The 23915-nt window shown below is 36.7% G+C and overlaps 1 protein-coding gene across 1 annotated transcript in view; it reads left to right on the plus strand.

Moving 5' to 3' along the window:
* Positions 1-1998: 1998 nt before the first annotated feature.
* LOC115906435 (uncharacterized oxidoreductase ZK1290.5-like) overlaps positions 1999-23915 on the plus strand; it is a 33402-nt gene continuing 11485 nt past the window's right edge. Inside the window, exons 1-4 of the mRNA XM_030953594.1 lie at positions 1999-2010; positions 3915-3948; positions 8050-8298; positions 14722-14823. Coding sequence (XP_030809454.1) covers positions 1999-2010; positions 3915-3948; positions 8050-8298; positions 14722-14823 — 397 coding nt within the window. The remainder of the gene's footprint in view (positions 2011-3914; positions 3949-8049; positions 8299-14721; positions 14824-23915) is intronic.

Raw genomic sequence — 23915 nt, forward strand, 5'->3', positions numbered from 1 at the left:
AATATTCTCCTTTTTTCTGAGGGAAGCTGCTGCTTTGTCTCTGCTCTCTTGTACACCTACAAATCTACGAGGTCAGCTTTTTATATGTTTGCTGGGGATTTTACCTTATATTATGGCATATGAACTGTGATTTAATAGCAGAAAAATAGCTTCCTTTCTCACACTGGATTCTTTTGGTAATTACTGTATTGCTGATGTGATACAGGTGAATTTTAGATAGCCTTCACTAAGTTTAAGTAATAAACCAATTTTCTACCACTGTTTAATAATTAAAACTTTTACTAGTGTAAGCAGAGGCACTTCATGTGTATGCTTTTAACTTTTCTTTGCCATTAAGACTTTTAAATGTTACAAGCCTAATTGCCCAAGAGAAGAACAAATGATTTGTAAGCAGTTTGAAATTGAGAGAGAAGCCAAGCTCCAGTATATATCATTTTTGTATTTCAGCCTTATATATCATTTTGTATTTCAGCATTTCTTTAGTGTAAAAAAAAATATACCAAACTTTGGGGGGAGGGGGAAAGAAAGCTAAGCTTTATCTTTCAGCCTTCATCCAGCAGATTTTAGTCATCATACTTTGCCAGAGCTTGCTAGCATAGTTTTGGCAGCATTGGATGGTGATGTCACATGCTGCTGTAACCTGAATTGCAGTAGTTCCTCATGCCACCAGATGAGAAGGGAGGTACTAATTCCTGAACTCTCTTCAGTTCTAATGTTTATGCAAAGTACAGCACAGAGAGCAATACAAAATCCTTGTTAAAGGGGAAGGAGGGAGAGAAAGGGGAAAGCTCTCTTTGTGGCTTTGCAGCAGTTTCATAACTTGAAGGTCTGTTTGTCATTCTTAGTGCCTCAGTGGAGGTGCTTTGCATTCTAATGTGTACAGTTCTAAGGCTGAATATGCAGTGTGACAGGAGGGGCTAGAGGAGATGTTATTTGTCTCAGAAACTTTTAGAAAATGCATTTTAAATTCTTAAGATGATGTAGGGAAAAAGAAGCATTTAATCAGAAGTGTTGTTTATTGCTCAGTTTAGTTTGCACTGACGGGAGCTGGGTTGTTGCTGTCCTTGGAGCTCACGAACACAATTAGTTACCAGTGGGACACGTGGTGATTCTCCAGGAGGAGGATCTGTCATCATTCATAATTGCCCTTTGCAAGTAAAGAGCACTGGTATGATGTCAGAAATCACCCATCAGCTTGAATTAGGATGTTACAATGGTAATTATTGTACATAGCTTTTCATTGTGTAAAGCAATGAGTCACCACAAATCACAGTTCTCTTTATAATTTTTCCTATAATATTATCTTTGCAGTATTTTAAGTGGCTTTGCATTATTGGTCTCACATTCAACTACATCTTAAATTTGCTGTCCCTCTACATAATTGGATGTTGGCTATGCGTTATCATAACTTATTTATATAATTTATTTTTAAGTCAACCTTTCACAGCAGAAATTATTTTGATAATGTTCTAATTAAGTACAGAATATGGGCTTAGTATTTTATTTTCTTTTGATTATTCTTTTTTGTGGAAGTTTTATAGAGGTGAAAAAATTTGTCATGGGTTTGTCTCATTTGTAGTATTTGTCTCATTTTTAAAGTATCTCCAAATGTCTAATGTTAATTAATTAATGTCATCCTTTCCAGATAGAATAGTCTATGTTTTAAAAAGGAAGGAAAATAATATTTTTGTTCAGTCTGTTTATTTGCTGCACATAGTAAATATCCTTATAGTTATGAAGCTAAAGGTTCTATCAAGGTATGGTAAGTATTGAAAGTAGTTTCAATTGAGTTGAGAAGGGAATAGAATGAAAATAATTTAAAACTGGTTCACACCAGCAATTCTTCGTGCACTATTAACTGCTAAGGTCTAGTCACAAAACATTATTCTGAGGAGAAAAGGTTTAGTGAACCCTAGAAATTGGATTTGATTTATGCCAGAAAATCTGCCTTTTCACTGCTTGAGATTTCTATGGAAGGAAGCCACAGTCTTTTACCAAATGGTTTCTAAGGTAACATCTTATAGCAGAGCATCTGAAACCAATTTGGTTGTTAATGAGAAGTAGTTCTCACAGTGGTGGGAAAGTGTGGAGTGAAAGAAAGGCTTTAAGATTTGGCAGTCTGTTTCTAAAGGCATTTAAATAAATGTGTGCTGCTGCTCTGCTTATGAAATTTCTACATTAATTACACATTCATAATTGCCTTCCAAATGTACAGGTCTCCTTCCAGATTTTATTGATAGATTCTGCATGATTAAAATATTTGTCTACTACAGATGAATAATTTAAATAGCTGGCACTTTTCCAGTGGAAACCTCTTTACTATTGCTGAAAGAAAAATTTGCATTTTTGGGGTGATAGTTATTTCTGCTGCCAGAAATCCATCTGTGAATTGGTGCCATATCAGAGCAATAGCATCCCACTGATATCACATGCTACTTGCAGACTTCCTGGGGTTGCTGTGAGACACATTCTGAGAAGTTACTCTTGCACCTACTCTCTATCTAAGGTTCTGAGGAGATAAATGGTGGGTCAGTGAACAGAAATGTGTGGTCATTTTACAGTAGATGATCTGAATATCCTCTACAGTCAGAGCCTCTTTGGGATGGAGGGAATAGAGTGCTTCTGTCAACAATGGCTCATTGCCATTTCTTCCTTCCTCTCAGGAAGAGAGAAAACCAGCAATTCTGGCTTCCCTTTCCCTGGATACATAATAAACATGTAATGGCTCTCTCCTACCCTCTTGCCTTGAGGCAAGGCTGTATTCCTGCATTTTGTTTCATTGCCTGTGTAGACTTGCCTGAGTAGAATTGCAGAGTTTTAAATCTTGCTTGCTTACTTTTTTTTTGCTCATGTTACTGAATTCTGTTAGTGTGTTCTGAGTCCCCTGTTAAACAATGGATCATATTTAGCGGACAAACAAGCAAACAAAAGAATAAGAGAAGCAAAGTAAAACTTACGTACTAAAAAACTTAAATCATTCATAATCCAAATAACTTTTACAGAGGCAAGAGAAATTTGCCTCAAATGACTGAGCTTTAGATAAACCTGTGTGCTGCTTTTGTTCTGACCAATTATAAACCATTGATTATATAATGGGAGTCTGCTCAGTGTCTTTCAGTTATTGTTGATGGTGTCCTACCAGTTTTTCCAGAAGCCCATTGTCTCCATAGGCTCCATTCCCTCAGGAGTAGCTGCCCTCTTTTGTGTACACATTGGGTGCCAGTCTTGTACTCTGAATAAAATATCCAAGTTATTTTGTAAAAGTAATTGTTATTAAATTTGGATCTCTTACCTTGAAATAGTCTCTAGTTGCCTCATGAAAATTGTAGAGCGCAGTAACTTCATAGCAAGGTTGACTTTGGTTTCACCTGGTGCAGAAGGAAGCCTCTCTAGAAATCTAGAGAGAGGATGCTTGAATATTTTGTCATCACATGCTGCATAGGATTTGCAGAATAACTGACACTGTTAAGATAAAACTATGCCAAATAGTTTACTATGGCAACTTTACTTGTGTTCTAGTGCTGTGGTAGTAGAAGGTTAATGTGACATTATTGACTTGTCTGAGAGCAGCTGTAGGGGTAGTGTTGGGGAATATAACAGGAAGAAGGGCTCCAGGAGAAAAGTCATTCAAGGAGAAGGTCATTCTGATCTTTTGTTGATTGGCTAGGACACAACTGTGTTTTCTTTTTTTTAATTTGAATAAAATAATTTATTAAATCACATTATTTAACTGCTGCTGCTGAAGGGGGAACTTGTTTTGCTCCATCTCTTGCACAAAATTTAGTGGGTTTTCCTCTCTGAGGAATTATGAGGAATGATTCAGGTTCATGAATAATTCTGAAACTGTACTCTCTTTTTTGGCCATTTAACAGTCTGAGTCAGCTTGTCAGAGGATCATATGAATACAAAATCAGAAGGAGGATATAAGACAGACAGCAAGGACAACAAGTAAGGATTGTCTGTCTTTGGGCCTTTCCATAGAAGAGGCATGTGGTTTTCTGAATGTGTGAGCAGTTAACCTGGAAACGTGTTATATGTTCATTTGCTTTATGTATGGCCATTTCATGTTTTATCATCACATTTTCTCTTAAGGTAATTAGGAAATCAAACTGTATGAACACCAAAAAATTCAATATATTCTTAAGATGTGTTATATTGATGTAATATTGAAATAGTAGAACTAAAACTAATAGAATCAAGTATTTCAAGCCTGCTATGGTATAAAATACCATAGATACATGATGGGTGTCTAAAAGTTGAGAAAAGAATGTTTGAGCTTTTGCTTTTGAGAGTTTTTAGGTGATTAATTTGAGGTAAAAAATCAGCAAGGAATGGTATTTTTACAGATGTTTTCTTTGTCAGCTCTAAATTTCGTACTGGTGTCAGAAGATCATTAGTCTTTGATATGATCTCTAAATATTCTGGCTGGGGTTTCACCAGCAGGAACTTGCCTAATGTTATTCCACTGAATTCAAGTAGCCAAAGTTATTCATATCACTGGACATTTTTATATGTTCAAATGAATAATTGTTTCACATTTCACAAAGAACATGACACTTTGCCACAAAGGGAGGGAGAAAGCAGGGAGAGAAAACAGATCCTGGTTCTGTTTTGAAAAACTGTTGGTGCTTTGGATCTCTCTCTGTAGTTCTACAACTTTGTGAGGGAGAACAGAAAGTTTAATGAGGCTGAGAGCTGAGATTGTGTATAAATCTGGGAATGGGGATAGCAGGTGGTTTGTCATTTGTTTTACATATTTGGTGGGGTCAGGAGTGGAGATGTTGCTGATTTTCTGTTTTTGAGGTGTTGGGGGTGGTGTTGCTGATTGGCATGTTGGGGCTTTTTCCCCTGTAACAACTGTATTATGAGCAGGAGTCTGCCTTAATAATAATCTTTGTATCATTTTATGGGTTGTCAGAGCATTTTCTCACTCCGGTTTTGATGGCAGTGTTCTTCGGGGTACCGGCAAAGTGATGAGTAACTGTGACAAAATAACAATGTAACCAGTTAAGCCTGCTGTCCCTGGATTTGTGTCCTCTGACCTATCCATATTTTCACTGCAGTATCCTTGTCCCTTACAACCACCAGTTTTTCACAAAATCTGTAGAAATGTAACTGTCTTGCATGTCTTGCAATCTGTCAAATTTGGCTTAGTTCAGTCAGTGAGGTAACAGTGTTATTGCCCTAGGAAAGAAGTTAAAATATTAGTTAAAAAATAGGAAGCTCTTCCAAACTTACTGGTATTTGACATAGTTTCTTGAAAGGAGCTCCAATTTCTTATCAGCAAATTCTAGGGAACAAATGTGTTAAATAATTTTAGAAATTGGAAGGGGATGGAAAGAGTGCAGGTTCATAGTAGTTTTAAATGCATGATTGGATTCTGTCTTTAAATATATATGTACAGTGTGAATTACATCTCTATGAGCAAAGGGGAGTCCCAAACATGTGAGAATGTTCATGTGTTCAAATAGCATTGTTTACATTTCTAATGGAAAAATAATTAGAAAGTTCAATCCCGTCACTTTCGTTATCTTTCTGCATCTATGACTTGTAACTTCTTTAATCACTTGTGTAAACACAGGAAAACTGTGGTTTCTAAAGTCTAGAAGTGTTCTGTTAGTAACATAATTGACTTATCAACCTATTGTTCATGAATAAGTTGGCTTGCAAAGTGATAATATTAAATAATTGTTGATTTCTTTTTGATTACTGTGTAGTGCACCAGGACTGTTGTAGTTCATTTTTAGGCATAGAAATTGAGATAATTTCCTCCAGACTGATCTTGCTGCTTTATTTCTTGTGTAACAAGTGTGCATACCATCACTGAATGGGGAACAATAACAAAATTATTCTGATTTTTGTTTCTTAACCACTCTCTCCCTTTAACTTAAAGGGTTAAATGTAAAAAAAAAAAAAAAGTTGTTTGTCCTAAATGTTCTTACTGAAATCCATTATGCATGAAAAGAGTCTGAGTCCATTTGCAAGACCTCTAAATGAACTCCATTCATTCTGTGCTTAGAAATGTCCATTCAGCCAGAAACAGACACAATAGTTACAACCTCATTTATTTTGCACCAGTACCAGCATGTTAAAAGTGAAGGGTTTGTTGTGAAGAAATATAGTAATTTTTCTGTGCTAGTTATATAATTTTGTAATAAAATTCCTGTAGGATTTCAATATTGTAAAATTGCATATATATTCTTTGCCCATAAGTATAATGCAGTAGCATTGCAGTCATCTAAAATTCTTAAGCATTCATGAGGATTTTGAAATGGCTATTTTGAAAACCAATTTGACTTAGCTGAATGTAGCTTGACTTAGCTTATTTTGTGTAAAACAAGTTGTAGAGACATTTATTTCTAGTTGTCTCAGAAATTAAGCCAATTAGTAATCATAATTAGTGGCTATGAAAAAAATATTTAAAGTTTTGTCTTTTAGAATATTTAAACTTTGTTTATGTTTGGAAGGTAAATTATTTATGAATGCATGTCAGAATCGTAGGAATGTAGTATTACAGTTTCATCGCTTTCAAATCCATGAAGTCAAGAGTTTTGTTCTTGACTTCACATTTTGTTGGCCTCAAATGTAAAGTGGAAATTGTCCTTTTCTGTTTAGCAGGATGTCATGATCCTGATGTGTATGGGTGGGAGATCAGACCATGTTATATCTTAGTTTAAATGACTTCAAGCGCTTAGTGAGACTCACTGGCTTTCCTTCTAAAATCAGGAATGAGCCAAAATGATAAGCATTTAGGAAAACCTGGTTCACCTTCCATGCAAGTTGGACTTTTCTAAGTCCTCCTCATTGCTGCTGGTTGTTAAAGTGTGTGAGAATGTCGTGCAGCCTCCCCTGGGCGTTGCTGCCCTGCTGGGCTCGGGGGCAGAGGAGCACCTGTGGAGCTGTCAGTGGGGGCCTCTTCCTGCCAGCCTGGCTGGCCAGCCAGGGGCACTTCCACAGCCTGCAGGGAGTGTTTGGCGTGGAAAGAGAAGGGTAACAGCAGGTACAGATTTCACTTTAAATAATTCTTTGGAGTTCTTTATTCCTTTATTTTTTTTTTAGATTTAGCAGTGGCTGAAGCCCTGCTGCTGTTCTGGACTGTGCAGGGCCATGTCTCAAGGAGCTGTTTTGTGCTGCCTGTTGTTTACAGCATGAGGGCCTTTAAGTACTAATCATCAGCTTGGAAGGAGGTGACTTTGGGAACTGACTGAGCATTTCCTCCAACAAACTGTAGAAAATACTGTTTGTGGGAAGTGTGTGGACTGAGGCTGAATGGGTGAGGGGCTCATGGCAGGAAAAGCAACTAACAGGAAAGGGTAAGTAGAAACATCATCCTCCTTGCTCTCAACCAGTTCTTTATCTGAAGTCCTCCTGGTGGTTGCTTTTCCTGCTGAGTCTCCTCCTCCTTCCGTCCCCTTGACATGCAAAATACAGATCCAGTGAATCCCCACACAATGACAGTAACAGGATTTTGTTGCTGAAACTCCCTGCCTGCCCATTCTGTAACTCTTTTGTAGGATTCCATTGTTTAGGTTACTGCTGACTGGCACCTGCACTGTGGCCCAGCCTGGGATTGTACAATGCAATAATGATTTCAAGCTACCAGAAGTTCAACAGGGTAAAGGTTTCAGGATATGCTTTTTGAGAAGTAAATGGTATTAAAAGTTGTTCGGGTTTTTGGTTTTTTTAAAATACTCTAATTTGTAAATGTTATGCTTCTGTATGAAAATTAAGAGACATATACTAATTTCCCATAAAATATGTGTTTTCTTTTTGATGATTTTCAGCCTAGCTCGTTGAATCACTTTTTTACAGTTAAATGCTGTTGATATTTGATTTTTATGGAGTTGCTTCTGATCAGCACCAACTTCTCCTACTTCATGTATTTTCCAAGCCTAAAGATCAGTCGGTTCCCATTTCTTTACTAAGAGGAAATGAAAATTAAATAAGAAGCTTTTATGACAATATTAAAAAAAATAAATTGAAAACAATGATAAAATATGCCCCTCATAATTCACTGCTGACAATTCACTTCTGCTTTTGTGTGTTTAGGTACTTCCCACCAGGGTGGCTATTCCCATGGCGCGGTGGTCCATGCCCTGCAGAAATGTGGCATTCGTCACATTGACACAGCAAAGAGGTATGGCTGTGAACACCTCCTCCAAAGGGCCATCAGAGAGAGTGGTGTGAAGAGAGAGGACCTCTGGGTAACTACCAAGCTGTGGCACAGTGATTATGGCTATGACAACACAAAAAAGGCCTGCTTGGAGTCATGTGAAAGACTCGGTGTTGAATATCTTGGTATGAATCTTTACATATAGCTCATTTGTTGTGCTTTCCATGGGAGTACTTGCAAAGATGAATGAATTCTGAAAAAAAATTTTTGTAGTACAGATGGGTCACAGAAGCCAAGTTCTGCCTTTATTTACACATTTGCAGGTTTCTTGTTCGGTTTGTTCCCTAGAAAGTTCACATGTGTACAGTTAGGAGTACGGAGCTTTTTCTTGTTGCAAATGTTTTGTAAAGGTATTTTTTATTGTTAAATTACTTGAGGAAAACCTACATCAGTTTTTTATATTTTGCTAAAATCACCCGAAACCTACGAAACAAGGATTCATAAACTTTACCATAATATGTTGGCAACAGAATGACAAAGATGTCTGGTTTCTTCTGTGATCTGTTTTCTTTTTCTCAAGGAATGGGGGTACTTACTTTGTAGACCTTTTAACGTTTTAAAATTCTGAATACTGCCTTTGGTTTGGTCTGTTTGATGGAATATTTTTTTGAGAAAATGTTAGAAGTATCTAAAAGACTTTAGAAAACTAAAATTAAAGCTTAACTAACACTGCATTTGTAAATTTACCCTGATCATAAACTGCTTGTTGCCAAACATTGATATTGTTACTCCCTTACTAGACCGGCAGAGTTGCAGTAATGATGCCAATTAGTTCTTTGCAACAGGTCATAGGAGTGGAGGCACCTGTAAATAAACATGATATTTGCATATTTTAGCAATAAACAGACTGCAATGAGGAAGTGAATTTTTCTGAATTAATAATGTATAATATTAATGGCAGCTGTGAGCTGTATTCACTGCCTTTTTTTGCTTGAGTACTTTACAAGGTGAACAGGGAAAAACCTATATCTGTTAAAGACTGAGATACTTACATGCACATCTTTGGCTCCATTCCTTCTGGAAATGTATCTCATAACTTCTCCACAGGTACAGAATAATACAAAATGAATGAAAATTCCTTTTTGTTTGTCCTCTGCAAATGCAGGTCACTGCAATGAGACTTTAATAAACAAAGTTTTGAGCCCCGAATTTCTCCTTTAAACTGAGAAATAACATTATTCCTCCTCTCTGTTTTCTGCTTGTTATATTTTGTTTGCTTTCTTTTTTCTTCTGCTTGCTCTGGCACTGGTGCTGAATGTTGATGAGAGGAAAACTTGACTCACTTCCAAGAAGTCATTTGCAGTGATTCCTTCTAGTACTGTAAGTTGTTCTTTTTATCTCAGGTAGTAGATTAGAGTAGATGCTCACACAAATACTGAGTTTCTGCTAAGCAGAAATGTCTAAAAGAAGAAAAAATATCTGAGAGCAAGAAATGTGCTAATGCTGTCACTATGTGAGTGAATCCTTGGAATAGCGTAAACAGAACTTGTTTGTCAGATGTGTTCAGAGCTGAGACTTCTTCTGCATGTGTTTCTAAGACCAATTTAGGATGTTACAGCTGCCTACACAATAGTCTTCATACTAGATTTTTCCTCATTTTTTTTATATTTTTGGTTTGGTTTTTTAATACCCTCAGCTATTCTTCACCCTTCCTTCTTCACCTTTCTTCCAATGATGTGGAGATGTCTCAAAAATTCATAAAGCTGTTCCTGAACAACTTAGTCTGCCATGGTGACCTAAATCAATGGTGATCAGAATAAATCAGAATTCCCTGGTTTCATTCTATGGTATTAACCAAGTATGTGGGGGTTCCCAGGTTCTATAAAGATACATAGTTTATAAAGAAAACAGAAAGATCTTAAATAATACATCTGTGATGTTAGATCTTTATGTTGGAGGGAAAGTTAGTAATTCAGATGTGTGCAAGAAGAAAAAGCTAGAGGACCCCTGGCAGATTAATGTGCAGCTAAGGTCTTTGTTTATGTTCATTTTCTGGAGGGTCCTTAAGAGTTATCCAGTCCATCCATAAAGACTGAATTAGAAACCTGAGAAGTAATCTTACAGTAATTAATAAGTCTTTGCATTATCAGTATATGGAGTGTGAGCTGTTGAAAGCAGTCATGGCTTTTTAAGAGAAAATGTAAAATACTCCATATAAAATACTTGTTATGAAGCCTCTTCAATGAACACTTTTCACACAAGTGGTACTAGGAGAGCAGTGCTCCAGGATTTTATTTTTTTTTTGAGCTGGAAGATTATATATCCATGACATGATGGAAATTTGTATTATTTGTGGGCAGTGGTTGTAACAGATACTCTCCTCCTTGCATTTTCTAAATGTGATCCTCAACTAGCAGTAACAGTAAACGAATCTGGAATGGCAGCAGATTTTACAGGTTTGGCAGTAGCAGAATACATTCCTTGGGATTTAGATTTAACCTCTAAAGTAACTTCTTGAATGCTGCTTTGTGGGTTACCAAATTCATAAACAATTTTATTTTCCTTCTGACTGTCCCGAGTTTGTCCCATTCAGGCAAATCTGGCCTATCAAAAATCCCCAACTGGAGCTGGACAAATGCTCTATCGGCAGCTTCACTGTCACAGATGAACCACATGAAATGAGTGTATTATCATAATTCAGATTCTGTAGTGCTTCAAAACACTTTGTAGATTGTTTTGCATTGATCCTTGTTCAATGAAGGAAACACAAAAAGAACAAAAAAGGATTGAGTGAGAAAGAAAAATACATCATATCAATATTAAGTGACTGTTGAGAAAAGCAAGGAAATATGATTCCCAGCATTAAGACAGCTGGGAAACATTGCAGAAGATATTTTCGCTTTTAGGCTTGATAGAAGGCCAGGCTTGTTTTTCATACTACTAGGTTGTTTTAGTCAAATCTAACTTTTAAAAAAAATTGTATTAGGGATTTTGCATAAAAATGCAAACTTTTATTTCCACAAAAACAACATGTTGGCTTTTAAATGTGTGAAATGGCCAGTTAAGAGGGAGTGTGTTGATTATAGCTGCTGCAATAAGCCATTATATTTTAAATGTCTGTGTGAAAGCAGCTCAGGTGTTAGTTTTAGTTTTCCTGCACCACTGTGCATTGACATTTAATGACCTTCAGGCCTCCACTCACTGCTGCACCGTTACAGCCTGACTGTGTGCAAAGGATGCTTTAAAAAGCTGTTAAATATGAAACCAGATTGTGGATGTTTGGAGGTTTTTTCCCTTCTTTCTCAAGTGCATCCTGATACTGTGAATCAAGGTGGATTTTTTGATTTAGGATTATTTTTTAAAAATACATTGTTGGAAGGCATCTCAAGATATTGATTCATTTTTGCATGCTACTAGGCACAGCCTCGTGTTCTCAATAAAAATGTAGTCTGTTCGTAAAAACCTCCAGTGATAAAGTTATATATTTCTTGATTACTAGAACTTTAAGCTATTTCAATCAATGGTTTAAAACTAATTTCTTGCCTCCCAAAGGAATTTAAGAGTGTTTGTGTTCTCACAGTACCCCAGGAGGGAAAATATTTTAAGCAAAAGAAAATGTGTGTGTGGGTGTAGGGTGTGAATATGTGCACAAATAGAGGTGAAATCACAGAGCTTGGTTTGTGAGGTGCTTGTTGTTTTTATTGGCCTGCAGATATGATGGAAAGTTTTCTAACAGCTGCAGTAGAAGAAAGGTCTTGGCTGTGCTGGGGTGCTTCACACATGACTGGCAGAAGGACAATTCCACTCTTTGTCTATGAGATAAGGCACCTTTGCCCCACACCTTTCATGAACACTTCTTGCCGTCAGGAAGACTGTACTTGGTGATCCAGTAGATGCTTTCTAGCTCTAAATGCCAATATTTTGGAATCTGAAGTAATTTTTATTTCAATGAAAAAGCCTAAATTGAAAGAAACATTATGGGAAGATATGGTCATGGTGTACCTGGTAAGAAAACCTTTCTGAAATAAAGGACCAACAGCTAATCTTGTTTGCATCAGAGGCCTCGGACACTACTACAGAGAAGGGGGATATGTTGCATTTTTTTGGATGTCTGAGGCCCGAGATCTTTCAAGTATTAAATCTCTTAGAAGTCTTTCTTTGGAGAATGTTTCCATTTCCTGAGCAGAGTACAATGCATCCGTGTCTGTGGAAATCCATGATGTAACTATTTCTGTGAGCATTTCCACACTGGGGTGTCTAACTGAACAGTCAGGCTTTTGGAGAAGTAACTGGTGGTGAAATTCTGCTGAAGTTTGATTATTTTTGCTAAATGACATTTTTTTGCATAGTTAGCAGTTCTTATTAGTCTGGTTTGGAGAACATAGCAAGCAGCAATTAAAAATACACAATTCTTTCATTCTTCTAGGAGGTAGGCATCAGATCTCAGTAACTTATACCTGCTTCTATATGACACTTGCTTTATAGAAGCAAAAAAGTTTCAATACAAACATGTCAGTCTCTATGCAGTAAGTAGCCCCAGTAGTATGTATAATTTTGGATTAAAATGAACACTTGATATTAGCAATTCCTAATGCTAATCCTTTGGGTTTATGTCTGATATAAATCAGTGGAAATTTTATTGGCAACAGAATGTGAGTAGTCCTGAGTTTTTTGCATGTAACCTCACCAAATGCTTTATTCAATATCCCAGTACTACTTTTCAGTTAAATTTGATATTTATTCCAATACCATGTATTGGTATTTGCTTTTAATAAATAGAACTTTGTTTCTCAGATAAATTAGTAAGGAAGTAATTATTGATAGATTGGTGATCAGTAAGACTGCATGTGGAATTGGAAGTGGATTTTATGGATAAAAGAGCAAAGAGCAAGCAACTTTCTCCTTTTTTGGGATACAAAACCAGACATTGCAGATGATTATATATGAGTGATTACTGGCTTGTCTGAGCTATTGTATTTAAAAAGTCTAAGAGTTTAAAATTGTGTTTAAATGGATTATTGATATGAGGAAGTGCGAATATAGCTTGTGGATTTTGTGACACATCCAAAAATGTTTTCCTTGCTACATCTCTAATATATTTTACTGTACATAATTCTGTACTGTTCTGATTAGATTTTTAAGGTAAGTAAAGCACTTGTTGCAATGATGTACCAAAATTGGAGCTGGTGTATTATAATAAATTTCATGGTACATTTTTATCTTAAATAAAGGTTGAATTTGTATTTTTAGAGGGGGAAAGCCAATATACCACCCCACTGATACAATAATTGTTAGTGTAGCCCTTAAATTTGGGAATAAAAGGCTTTTTTTTTTTTTCCCCCCCTTTTTTCATGATTCCCAAAGCAGAGGATCTGTATTTTCACAAAGAATTGCTGTAAATGAATGGATTGATGTATCCAAAGAACAAAACACTCTTCTCATTGAAAACAAGTAATGTATTTTATTTCTTAACTCTATTTGAACTGCCAGAAAAGGAATATTATGAAGCACAAAGAAAATGGGACAGATCTCAGTCATCTATTTATTTTCTTTTCCTGTTTTTCATCAGACTAATATATGCAGCAAAGGCCAAAACCTGTTTGACGGGGATACCTGCAGTTACCTGTTTAATCTGCAGTTGGAATTTGAATAGAAATGTAATTGTTTTCCAAGTATCTCTCCATTTCTCCTTCAGAATGTCTAGCAGTGTCTACAAAGTTGTAAAGGAGTTATAGATCTGTCATTTTTAAAATTTAAGTCTGATTTGGAACTGAGTCCAGTAGATGTACATTTCTCAATGTTCTTCTCTTGCAGGAAGACAGCACACAGAGAGAAGGGACAAGTGCTAGAGGGGCAGCACTGGTCCCTTCTCTCTGGTAACCAATGACCCAAGGGGTGGCATGGAACAGTGTCAGGGAAGGTTTAGGTTGGTTAGGAAAAGGTTCTATGATTTAAACATCATTTCATCAGCAGTAAATCTTAATTGTGTTTGAAATTGTGCTAACATTCCATAAAATGAAATAAAGCGTAATTTTGTTCCCTTAAAATATTATTTTTTCATTTAAAAAAATTACAAAGGCTGACATGAAATTTAGACAAATCTGCATAAAGAATGTGCTATATTTTCCCATAGAAATTCATAACTGGAAGTATTCTTTAGAAAGGCAAAAGACAGATCCACTGCTGAGGTTGTATAAAATATCTGCAGAACTGTCAAATATATTTATCTTCCGTGAAATGGAAGACTTGCAGCACTTAATAAGCAGTAGTCCACTCATCATTCCAGTGACCAAAATCCTTTTGATTTAAACAGGGCTTGTTATGTGTGGAAAGTTTATTAAGTGCATATGTGACCATGAAATTCTGATTACAATGACCTAAGCATGTGGAACATGTGCAAGTTCTGCTACCCTTAGCTGTTAATGTGATGTTATAGAATTCATTTATTACAACTAACTGGATACATCCTGTGATGATCACTGAGCAGTGATTGGAACTATTATCATGATAATGTGTTAGGGGCCACTGGAGGGAAAATGCTGTCTCATGTGGTTTGATTATTTATGTTTGGACACTTTAATAGCAGTCTGGTTCTGTTTCTTTTTTAGATCTTTATTTGATTCACTGGCCTGATGCACAGGTTCCAGGTAAAAGCAATCGAGAGGTCCGAGCTGAAACCTGGAGAGCCATGGAAGAGCTCTATGAGAAAGGTGATCTAATAACAAAGCTACCTCAGAAAAAGGAGTTATAGTTTGCTTTGGGATTGGGAAACTCATAGTGAGATCAGAAACTTAATTTGAACTAGATGCTTATATTTCGGTGGAATTTGGGTGTGTAAGTTTCAAAAATCTCTTTGAAAATTGCAGCATTAGCAGTTTGGTCCTGCTTGTAAATAATATGTTGTCAGATTCTGTCCATGAGATTAATAATGGTGTGCATTCTTTTTTGAGGAAATCTACTCATTCACTGAAATCTCTATGCCACCTCAGAACACCATTGAACACTACAGAATGTCTTTGTACTAAGCTCCTTTTTTAAATATAAATCATGCCAAGTTTTGCCTCCTTTAGGCTTTTTTTTTGTAACTGTATGATGCCATTTTCCAATTTATCATATGTTGTGGTATTTTATAACTACATTTGTGTTTTGAAAGCTACCAAAATAAAATGTCTAGGTGAGGAACAAATACTCAACTGCAGATTCTTTGGTACTAACTTTTGAAAGAATTTTCAAAGAACGGAGCTACTCTCAATGAATTGGGATAATTCACTTTGATTTTCAGTGCACAGCAAACTTCAGTTTATGATCATAGTTACAGGAAGAGTAGACTGTAGATTTAAGAGGAGGATTTTGCTTCTGAAGTATGCAGAATTATTAGGAATTATGTGAGAGAAGATCCTGTCATGCTGTTCTTGGGCCATGTGGAGCACCCTGTTTACAGCTTCAGAGAAGTTCCACAGGTGGGGAGAAGACTTTTGGATGAAGTAATCTATCCACTGAGCCAGAGCTGCTGAAATAGTGATTGCAGCAGGGGAGTTGTACAAAGGCAGTTTCAGGCTGTGTGTCACTACCAGCTTTACCAGAGCCTCTTACACTTCAATCCTTCCTTTAATTTGCTGTGCTTCTGCAAACACAGAAGTAAATGATCTTTGATATATCTTTTGTTCTTTTTATATTGAGCATAAGGGAAGTTGCTAAAAGTGTTTTCTGCCATGTAAGACATTACAACATTCAGTTTTTAAAGAAATGCTTCACTGACCTAGTGTTTCAAACCATGAATAGCACTTACATCCAAAGATGGATTATTCCACAATGCATTTCATCTTTTCCACTGGGAAGGTTTTTTCTGATGAGTATTTAAGCTACTGCATGCCATTTGTGCCTAGATATGCCATCCTAATTTGCTGCAAACAGGTTGTATTTTCCACATTCTAATATTATTCCTATCCTATGGGATTTATTCTGCTTTTGCATGCATCTTTGTGATCTCTTCTGTTTCACAGGATCTTCCTTTGTCTGTGTCTTCCTAATGGAAAAGACTATGAGCAATTCAGTGGTCTTTTAATAAAAGTCACTGGAAATACTATTGCTCTTTTCACAAACAGAGGGGAAAATTGCTTTTTGTCTTTGTCTCTATGCATGATACCTCTTTGAAGGTATCTCATGCTAGATTGTTTTCCCCTGTGGTTGCATTTCTTCAATGTTTTTTTCAGTTTCCATCTTGCTACTTTCAGTCTTTTTCTGAATTTAAGCATTCTGTGGACTCATGAATCATTTAGCTGAGGATAAATTTTCCAGCTCTGGTTGTTGAAATTACCTCAGATCATTTACAGGGGAAGGAAAATTTAATGGTCTGGTTGAGTCAAGTGCCTTAGAACCTCAACTTCCACACTTTTGCTTTAGGGGATACAGACTCTGGATGTCCTGACCATAACTATGTGTTCCTGAAATGAACGCAGATGTTAACCACTCTGGAGTTGGAAATGCAATGATTCCTGAGCAAAAAGTTAAATAATTTGTTTGCATGGTTAACCACTAGATTTTCCACTGAAGATTAAACACTTGCTGCATATCTCTGTGACTTGCTATGTGTTATGTGAGCAACATGGTTTGAATTGAATGAAGGATTTGGTCAAAATCCTTACTGGAGGAAAAAAATAAAATCTTCATTGATTAGGGGAAGAAACTGAAAATTCTATGAACAAGGGAGTTCTTTGTCTTCTCTGAACTTGACACTAGTTCAGATAGTCATTGGTTCATGTTTGGAATTCTGTTCCTTCTTTTTTTTTAAATATTTATCCTGAAAAAAAATTTATAAATTAAATGCTTCACATTCAAAGATTGACATTTTAAACAAATAATTTGCTTCTGCAGTCAATTCACAAAGGTAATATTGAAATTATTCAACATGGCAGTGGGTTTAGTAGCTAGCTGTGTCCATCCTGAAGAGCATCTGAAAATGGAGAGACAGTATCCACTGTCCTGCATAGAAAACAAACAGGTGTTGTGGAACTGTCTGCAAGAGTCATACACGATGGTTAAAAGTTGTCAGTATTGACCTAAGTCTTTGATCTGGCTGAAGTTACCAAGAATTTCTTTAATCTTTTCTCTGTATTCACAGATAGTTTGAATACAGGTATTTGTAAATCTCATTCTTCAATTTAAATCCAGGTTAGTATTTATTCTGCAAAATTCCACCTACTTGGGACAGGAAACGTTATTTTAAAGTAATGTAAATTATTAATGATCTATTATTATTATCAATTAAACTAGAAGGACAGTAAATAAACTATTAGTACTCCAGACTGAAAAATGGAGTACTCTATAATGGAGATTTTTTTTAATATTATATTAACTTTTAGATAGGTCACATTGGTCAAAAGTTGACACAACCAAAATACCAACTCCATCTATATTCATAGCTCTGAGAGAATTGTTTTTAAGTTATGTCTACAAAGATTCATTCAAGTTCATCTGAGAGCCCACACAGAGCTGCTGGGACAGACACAGGGCTGCTGTAACACAGCTCACAGGGCTCTGGCCTCAAGTGTCTTCCCACCCTGAGGAGAGACAGAGCTTCTGGGTCTGTGCCCAGTCTAGGTCAGTGTGCACCAATTTAAAAGACTCTGTGCCTAACTAATATAAACTTTGTGCAATGAATTTCAAAAAATCTTAATATTTTTCAGAATTCCTAAAATATTTATTTTGCAGAAAATTTGCATGAAGAATTAAACAAAACTCATACTAGATTGAGTCTGATTTTCATAAACTCCCAAGTTTTTTCATAAACTCTGGCTGTAGAGGATTTATTGTTGCAGGTTTATTGCTATTTGAAGGCAGCAGGTGCCAATGAACTTGGTATGGAATTGGTAGATGTGCTCTCATTGAGATGTGTGGGCATCCTGATTTACTGTTTCTTGATCTCTAGCTCTGTAGTAATGCTTCTTATATGTACTGCTAATGCAGGTTTGGAGTTGAGCTGTAACATCACAATATTATTATAAACAGAAAGTAGTAGTTTCAAGTGATGAGAGAGATCCTCTGCTATCACTGAATAATCCCCTCTCTGGTTTACCACTGGTTTTCTATTTCATCAAAAGGGATTTGAGGTTAGCATTTTGTGAAAGACTCTTTTGTCCTGATATGATGTGAACTGGAATTATGAACAATTTAAAATGAGAATCTGAGTAGTGTTTGTTGGGGATCTGGTTCCCCTCTCCAGTTGATTGCTCACCATACTGAAGTTTTGGCTGCAGTGCTTGGATCCAACATGCTTTGGAAACTGAAGGGAATGTGGTTACTGCCCCAGGGCTGGAGTCTCAGCAACAGTTGAAAGAAGGTTTCATGTTTGAGCGCTGTTCCCTGTGCTTGAATCCCCTGTTCAGCTGCCTCAGGTGACTGAGCAGCTATCTCAAGATCACACTTCAGGTTAAAAACAATTTCCCAGAATCCTGAGGGTACCATGAGAGATATGAGAGCATGCCCAAAAATACTGCTAGGGATTCCAAAGCCATTGTTGTCTTTTACTGTAACAGTATGACATACTACATTAATTATCTGTGTTAAAATAACACACCCTGGAAGTTATACCTTCTTCAGTTGTTTTAATCCCTCTGAATTGCATCAGGAACATGGTCCTGTGTCTTTCTTGTTTGCCCTCGAGCTAGAGAGTCTTTGGCTAAATATGTTCATCTTTTCTCCTGGCTAAATCCTTCAGTAGTTTCTTAGAGTCCATTAAATGTTCTACTAACATCTTTCCTTCTTTAACCTGAAATTTGTATATTTATACCCTCTATCTTCTCTTTGCTACAAAGGCAAGATTATACTTTTAGTTTGTTTTTGTAGTATTCCTATTGTATAGACAGAGCCAAGTCATTAAAGTTGCTAGTTTTCTTTAATATCTTTCCAGGGAAAAATGTGACAGAGTTCTGGTCAGCAAAGGTAGATGGATATTTCTGGTGGTATCCAAACCTATGGTAGTTGTATCCTTCCATACCATGAAACAAACAGACAAATTTTATGTATATTTCCCCAAATCGTACAGAAAGTACTAGAATGCTTCCTTCTCATAGTGATGAATTACAACACTGCTTTATTCATGAGACCTTCATGTGCTGATGAAGAAAGAATTCAGTTCAGAGATTTCTGTTTTGTCTTACAGACTGTGTCTTCCATGTCTTCAGACTTGGGATTTGCATGCACTTAGGCCTGACCTTGCTTCCAGAGGGAATTGTGCCAACTCTTACAGTAGTTCTGTAGCTTGGGGATCAGAATTCTGCACCTGGCCTTGGTATGCAGCCCCAGTGATCAGAAGACGTTTTTAATGAACAGCCTCCTGAGGAGCTTCTACTGATAAGCCATTGCAACTTTTTGATGTTGAGTTAAGAACAATGAATGGCAAAGGAGAATTATTTTCTTTACTGGTTTTAGAATTTTAGTAGGTACCTGAAGTATAAAATAAAGGATTTGGAATGGAATTTAGGATAGTGTTTACCTACACTAAAAACTGCCATTAAATATTCCTGTGTGACTTCTGACAGACCAAAGTGATAGCTCTCTATTCATAGCAGAAAAGATCTTGTTGCTAAACTGATTTCTACTAGCTCAGGAAAACACACTTTTAATAATAAGTTTATTTAAATGCTGTTAAATTCTTTTTTTGTTATTATTGTTGTCTTCTCTGACTTGTTCATCTGCTGCAGTTTCATTGGAGCTGTTTCACAGGAGCCAGATGACTCAGGTCACAGTCAGAGTGAAGAAGACTCTATCTGTGCTGCAGTGCTGAGAGGCAGAGAATTCTAGACCTGTGTCTTTGTTCAATAGCCTGCATTTGTGTTTTCCTTTAAATAGTTATGGGATAAACACTGCTGAGAGAAAAGGGAGGAAAAAAATTCTAAAACTTGGTCAGTGAGACATTTGTGCATAATAACTGGTTATTTCTGTTGTAACAGCTGAAATCAGCTAGAGTAGTTGTAATATCAAGGCTATGGTTTAAATTTTTGTGGTCTCAAAATTGTCCTTTTGTGGAATTATCTTCTCCAGTAGCTCAGAGCAGAAGCCAGGCTGCCTGCAGAATCCATTCCAAGATACATACATTGAGTCATATATTCCCTTGACAGCTGCAACATTCCTGTGTAGGCATTTGTCGGCTGGCAGATGAAAGCAGGATGGCAAACTGCTCCGACATGGGGAATAGTCACTGCATGTGCTCACTGGTAATTGGGCTGTTCCTAGCAAAGTGACCCTTTCCATAAGCAGTGTCTCTGATGACCTTGATTTTGGCATTGTGGCGAGCCCATCATCCCAGCAAGCTTTTCCTACGCACATGCGATCATTACTCGTCCCTCTGTCTGAAAATGCTGGGAAGAACGAGGGCTCCCAGCCAGGGCTTTTGCCTGAACTTGGCAAGAGTAGTACTGGGGTGGTTGTTGTGGGTTCAGATCCCACTAGAACTCACTGCCATTTTACTGAAATGCTTTGCTTATCTTTTTAATGTTTAGCAGTGCAGCTTCTGCTGACATGAAATATTCTTACTTGCATCAGGAATTCCTTGATGTGTCTTGCCATATGTTTTTGTTATGATTATGTGCATGATTTGAAGAGAGTCTCATAAAGTAACAGAAATTGTTTAGCCCAGTAATTAAAGCCAAGTAACTTTGTTCTAGGAAAAAAGTTGGGTTTTTTTAATTCCAAGTGAGAGAAAATATGTGGTCAACCTTAGTATTCTTACTGTCTTCATTGCTGGGTGTAGACCAGTCATCATATTTTCTTCCTCCATTTGCTATCTTTTCTTAAAAGTAGGAGGGAAAAAGGTTCAGTGAATGGCACAAATTTCTAGCACATCCTTTGCTAGGTGACATACTCTGATTTAAGTCTGTGTGATGAACACCTGACAATTCAAACTGTTGTGTTACAGTTCCACAAAACATTTGCCTCAAGTGTGTTTATGGTAGAAGTCATATGTGAATGTGTGTTCAGAAGTTGCACTGAAGTTTTAATAAGTAAAAACAACTTGCCTAGAAATGGTTCTTTTTCACGTTGATAATATTCTGTCTGATGATCTCTTGTGGGTTGTTTTTGTGAGAAGCACAGTTCAGAAGTGTGTTTTCATGGGGAGATGGTTTCAGATTGGTGAGGATTTTGGTTTTGCACCACACCCTCTTTATCAGATAAGACAGCAATAAAGACACGGAAAAAAAATGTTGCACATATTTATGTTAAAGATCATAAAGAAGCATTCATAATTTTAGTATCTTATTTAAAAATAAGAAATTACCATAGAAAAAGTTCTTTTGGTGCAGATGGGAAAGTGAGAATGAATCTAAACTTGCATTAACATCTGTGCTCCTGTTTTACTCATTTTGCTTTCTTAATGCCAAGGACTTAATGGGTAATTCTAAAAGTAAAAATAAACCTTCAGAAGACTTCGTTTCATGACTTATTGTAGTGTGTGTTTTATGCCTTTTCTGCTAGCAAGTGAATCCATTTTGTCAAAACTGTAAATAAGCAAGCTAAGCAGAAAGATTTAAAGCAAATCTTCAGAGTTGTGTTCCCATACAGATGTGCCAAGAGGTCCCAGTGTGAATACAAGAACTTTTGTGAAGAAGGCAATGTTGAAATATCTTTCAAAGGAAAGTCCTTGTCCAAAATAACTTTTTTTCTCAATAAATAATGTACATGATTGTGGAAAAGGCATAATTCATCTGTTTTGCATATGTTGATGAAAAACCTTAGATTCTTAACTATTTAAAATCAGTATTGATTTATTAACATCAGTTAGGTTGCTGTTATTCATAACACTTGGGAATCATTATCCTCTCAGATACAGAAGTCCAAAAAGTATTCCAGTTCAGGAAACCATGCCATCATATTTATAGGGGCAACGTACTAGTTAGAATATATATATATTCTAATATATCTTACTTGTGTGCTGTCTGTAATACCTCCAAAGAGCTACTTTTTGGGGTACATATTCTATTCTATTACGTAGCTGAGTTGCTGATAATTTTGATCACATTTTCAAGTCACAGTGTATGGTAGCATTATGGAATATGATATGGTGGGATTGATTTTGTCCCATGTAGTGGATTGGGTTTTTTTAATCTGGTCTGGTTTGTAATGTCAACTTGTAAGGATAAAAATATGTCAACATAACTAAAATAACATTGCATTGAAGTAGTTAGAATGAGCAGTCATGGTCAGAGACAATGTGCATTAAGCCAGTACCATGCTGCATTTTACTGCTTAGTTAGCCATTTCACAGTTGTGGAAACTGACTGCTTGTAATGAGTTTTCAGTCAGGAAGTTAACAATTGGACTTCTATTCATGCCTGCCCTCCTGTTGTCCTCATGGTTTATTATGGTTCACAGGTGATGTGTAGCAGGAGTGATGGTCACAGAACTGCAGACAAACACCTGTACTGTGGCAGTGAATAGACTAAAAAGAAATCCTTTGGAGGAGGAAGTACAATTTTTGTGTTTGCTGTTTTGCCACAGTCTTCCTGTGTGTCTCAGAGAGGGGCACATAGCCTTCTGCTGTGTGTCTTAGCCTGTGCTGTGGGAACACGTGTTCTTTCACAGATTTAGAAGTTAATTCCTCATTGATTCTGTCTAAGAGTAGTCTGCTTTATTTATCAAGGCTTTGGCTTTCAGTCTGCATGTGGGCCACTCTATGCCTACAGCTTTGATTTATCAAGTTATGCTGAAATGAAATCTTGTAGGGTTTCTATGAGTAGTGCAATTTGCACCCAGTGTGCGTATCAGAGAGAATGTGCACCTTTCCAACCTGTGCAACCTTCCTTAATAAAGATACAGTGACTGCAGTTGACCTCTTGTGAAAAGTAGATCCATTTGTGTTTTTATTCTGTGGCCTGAATAGAAGATATAACAGAATGGGCTCTGTTCACTCGACGTGGGAATTCTCCCTTGCTCTGACTCATGTAGAGCAGCAGGGAGGGGGAGGAAAATGGGCTCCACAAACCTGGTATCCAGTTTTGTAATTTACAAAATCTTTTTGATCTGAACTTTGTACATTTAATATTCAGGAGGGTATTTAGAAGTTTGATAAAAGTCTGTAGTGGTGCTGGAGAAAGATAAGGCTCACTATTGTACTAAAAAAGGGTTGTGGTGCCAAGACAGTATGTTTTTCTGTTGCAAGACTAAAAGTGCCCATCAAACTTTGTATAATTTGGTATTATGCAGAGTAAAGATAAAAATACCCAGTCATTCTCTAAGTTGCAATACAAAATACTTTAAGCTTAATACTCAACTATATTGCAAACCAGTCCATTAGCATGATACAGTGCTTCACAATAGCTGGGAGAAATACAGTGTGGTGAAATTACCAGTGTGTGGGGGCCAAGATTTTTTTGTGGAGAATAAAAAAAATCCTTACTTTTTTCCCCATTATAATCAACTGTTATTTTGCCCATATGTTTTCTTATGTGTGTTGCAGAGTTATGATAGGCTTTCAAAGCTGGATGAAATTTTCTGTTCCAGCATTGTGGTCAGTCAGTTTTTAGCATGCATAAAAGGAACCAGTGTTCCTACGTTTTTCTTTGAGCCTGTGAAGTCAGAGTCGCAAGGAATAGAACAAAGCCTCAGAAGATATAACAGGAGCCTTTGGGAGCTAATGGGGAATTGCAAACTGTTTATTGCACCTGGCACTTTCTCCAAATCTGCCTCGTAGGGGCCAGACCAATCATTTCCTCAAACAGATGAGGATGCTTTCTCTCCTGAGTCAAAGCTTTGTAGGTTTGTAAAAAAGATAGTTAAAATGTATATTTTAAGAGTACTTTCTAGA

The sequence above is a fragment of the Camarhynchus parvulus genome, chromosome 8 (assembly GCF_901933205.1).
Source record: "Camarhynchus parvulus chromosome 8, STF_HiC, whole genome shotgun sequence".
Taxonomy (NCBI): Eukaryota; Metazoa; Chordata; class Aves; order Passeriformes; family Thraupidae; genus Camarhynchus; species Camarhynchus parvulus.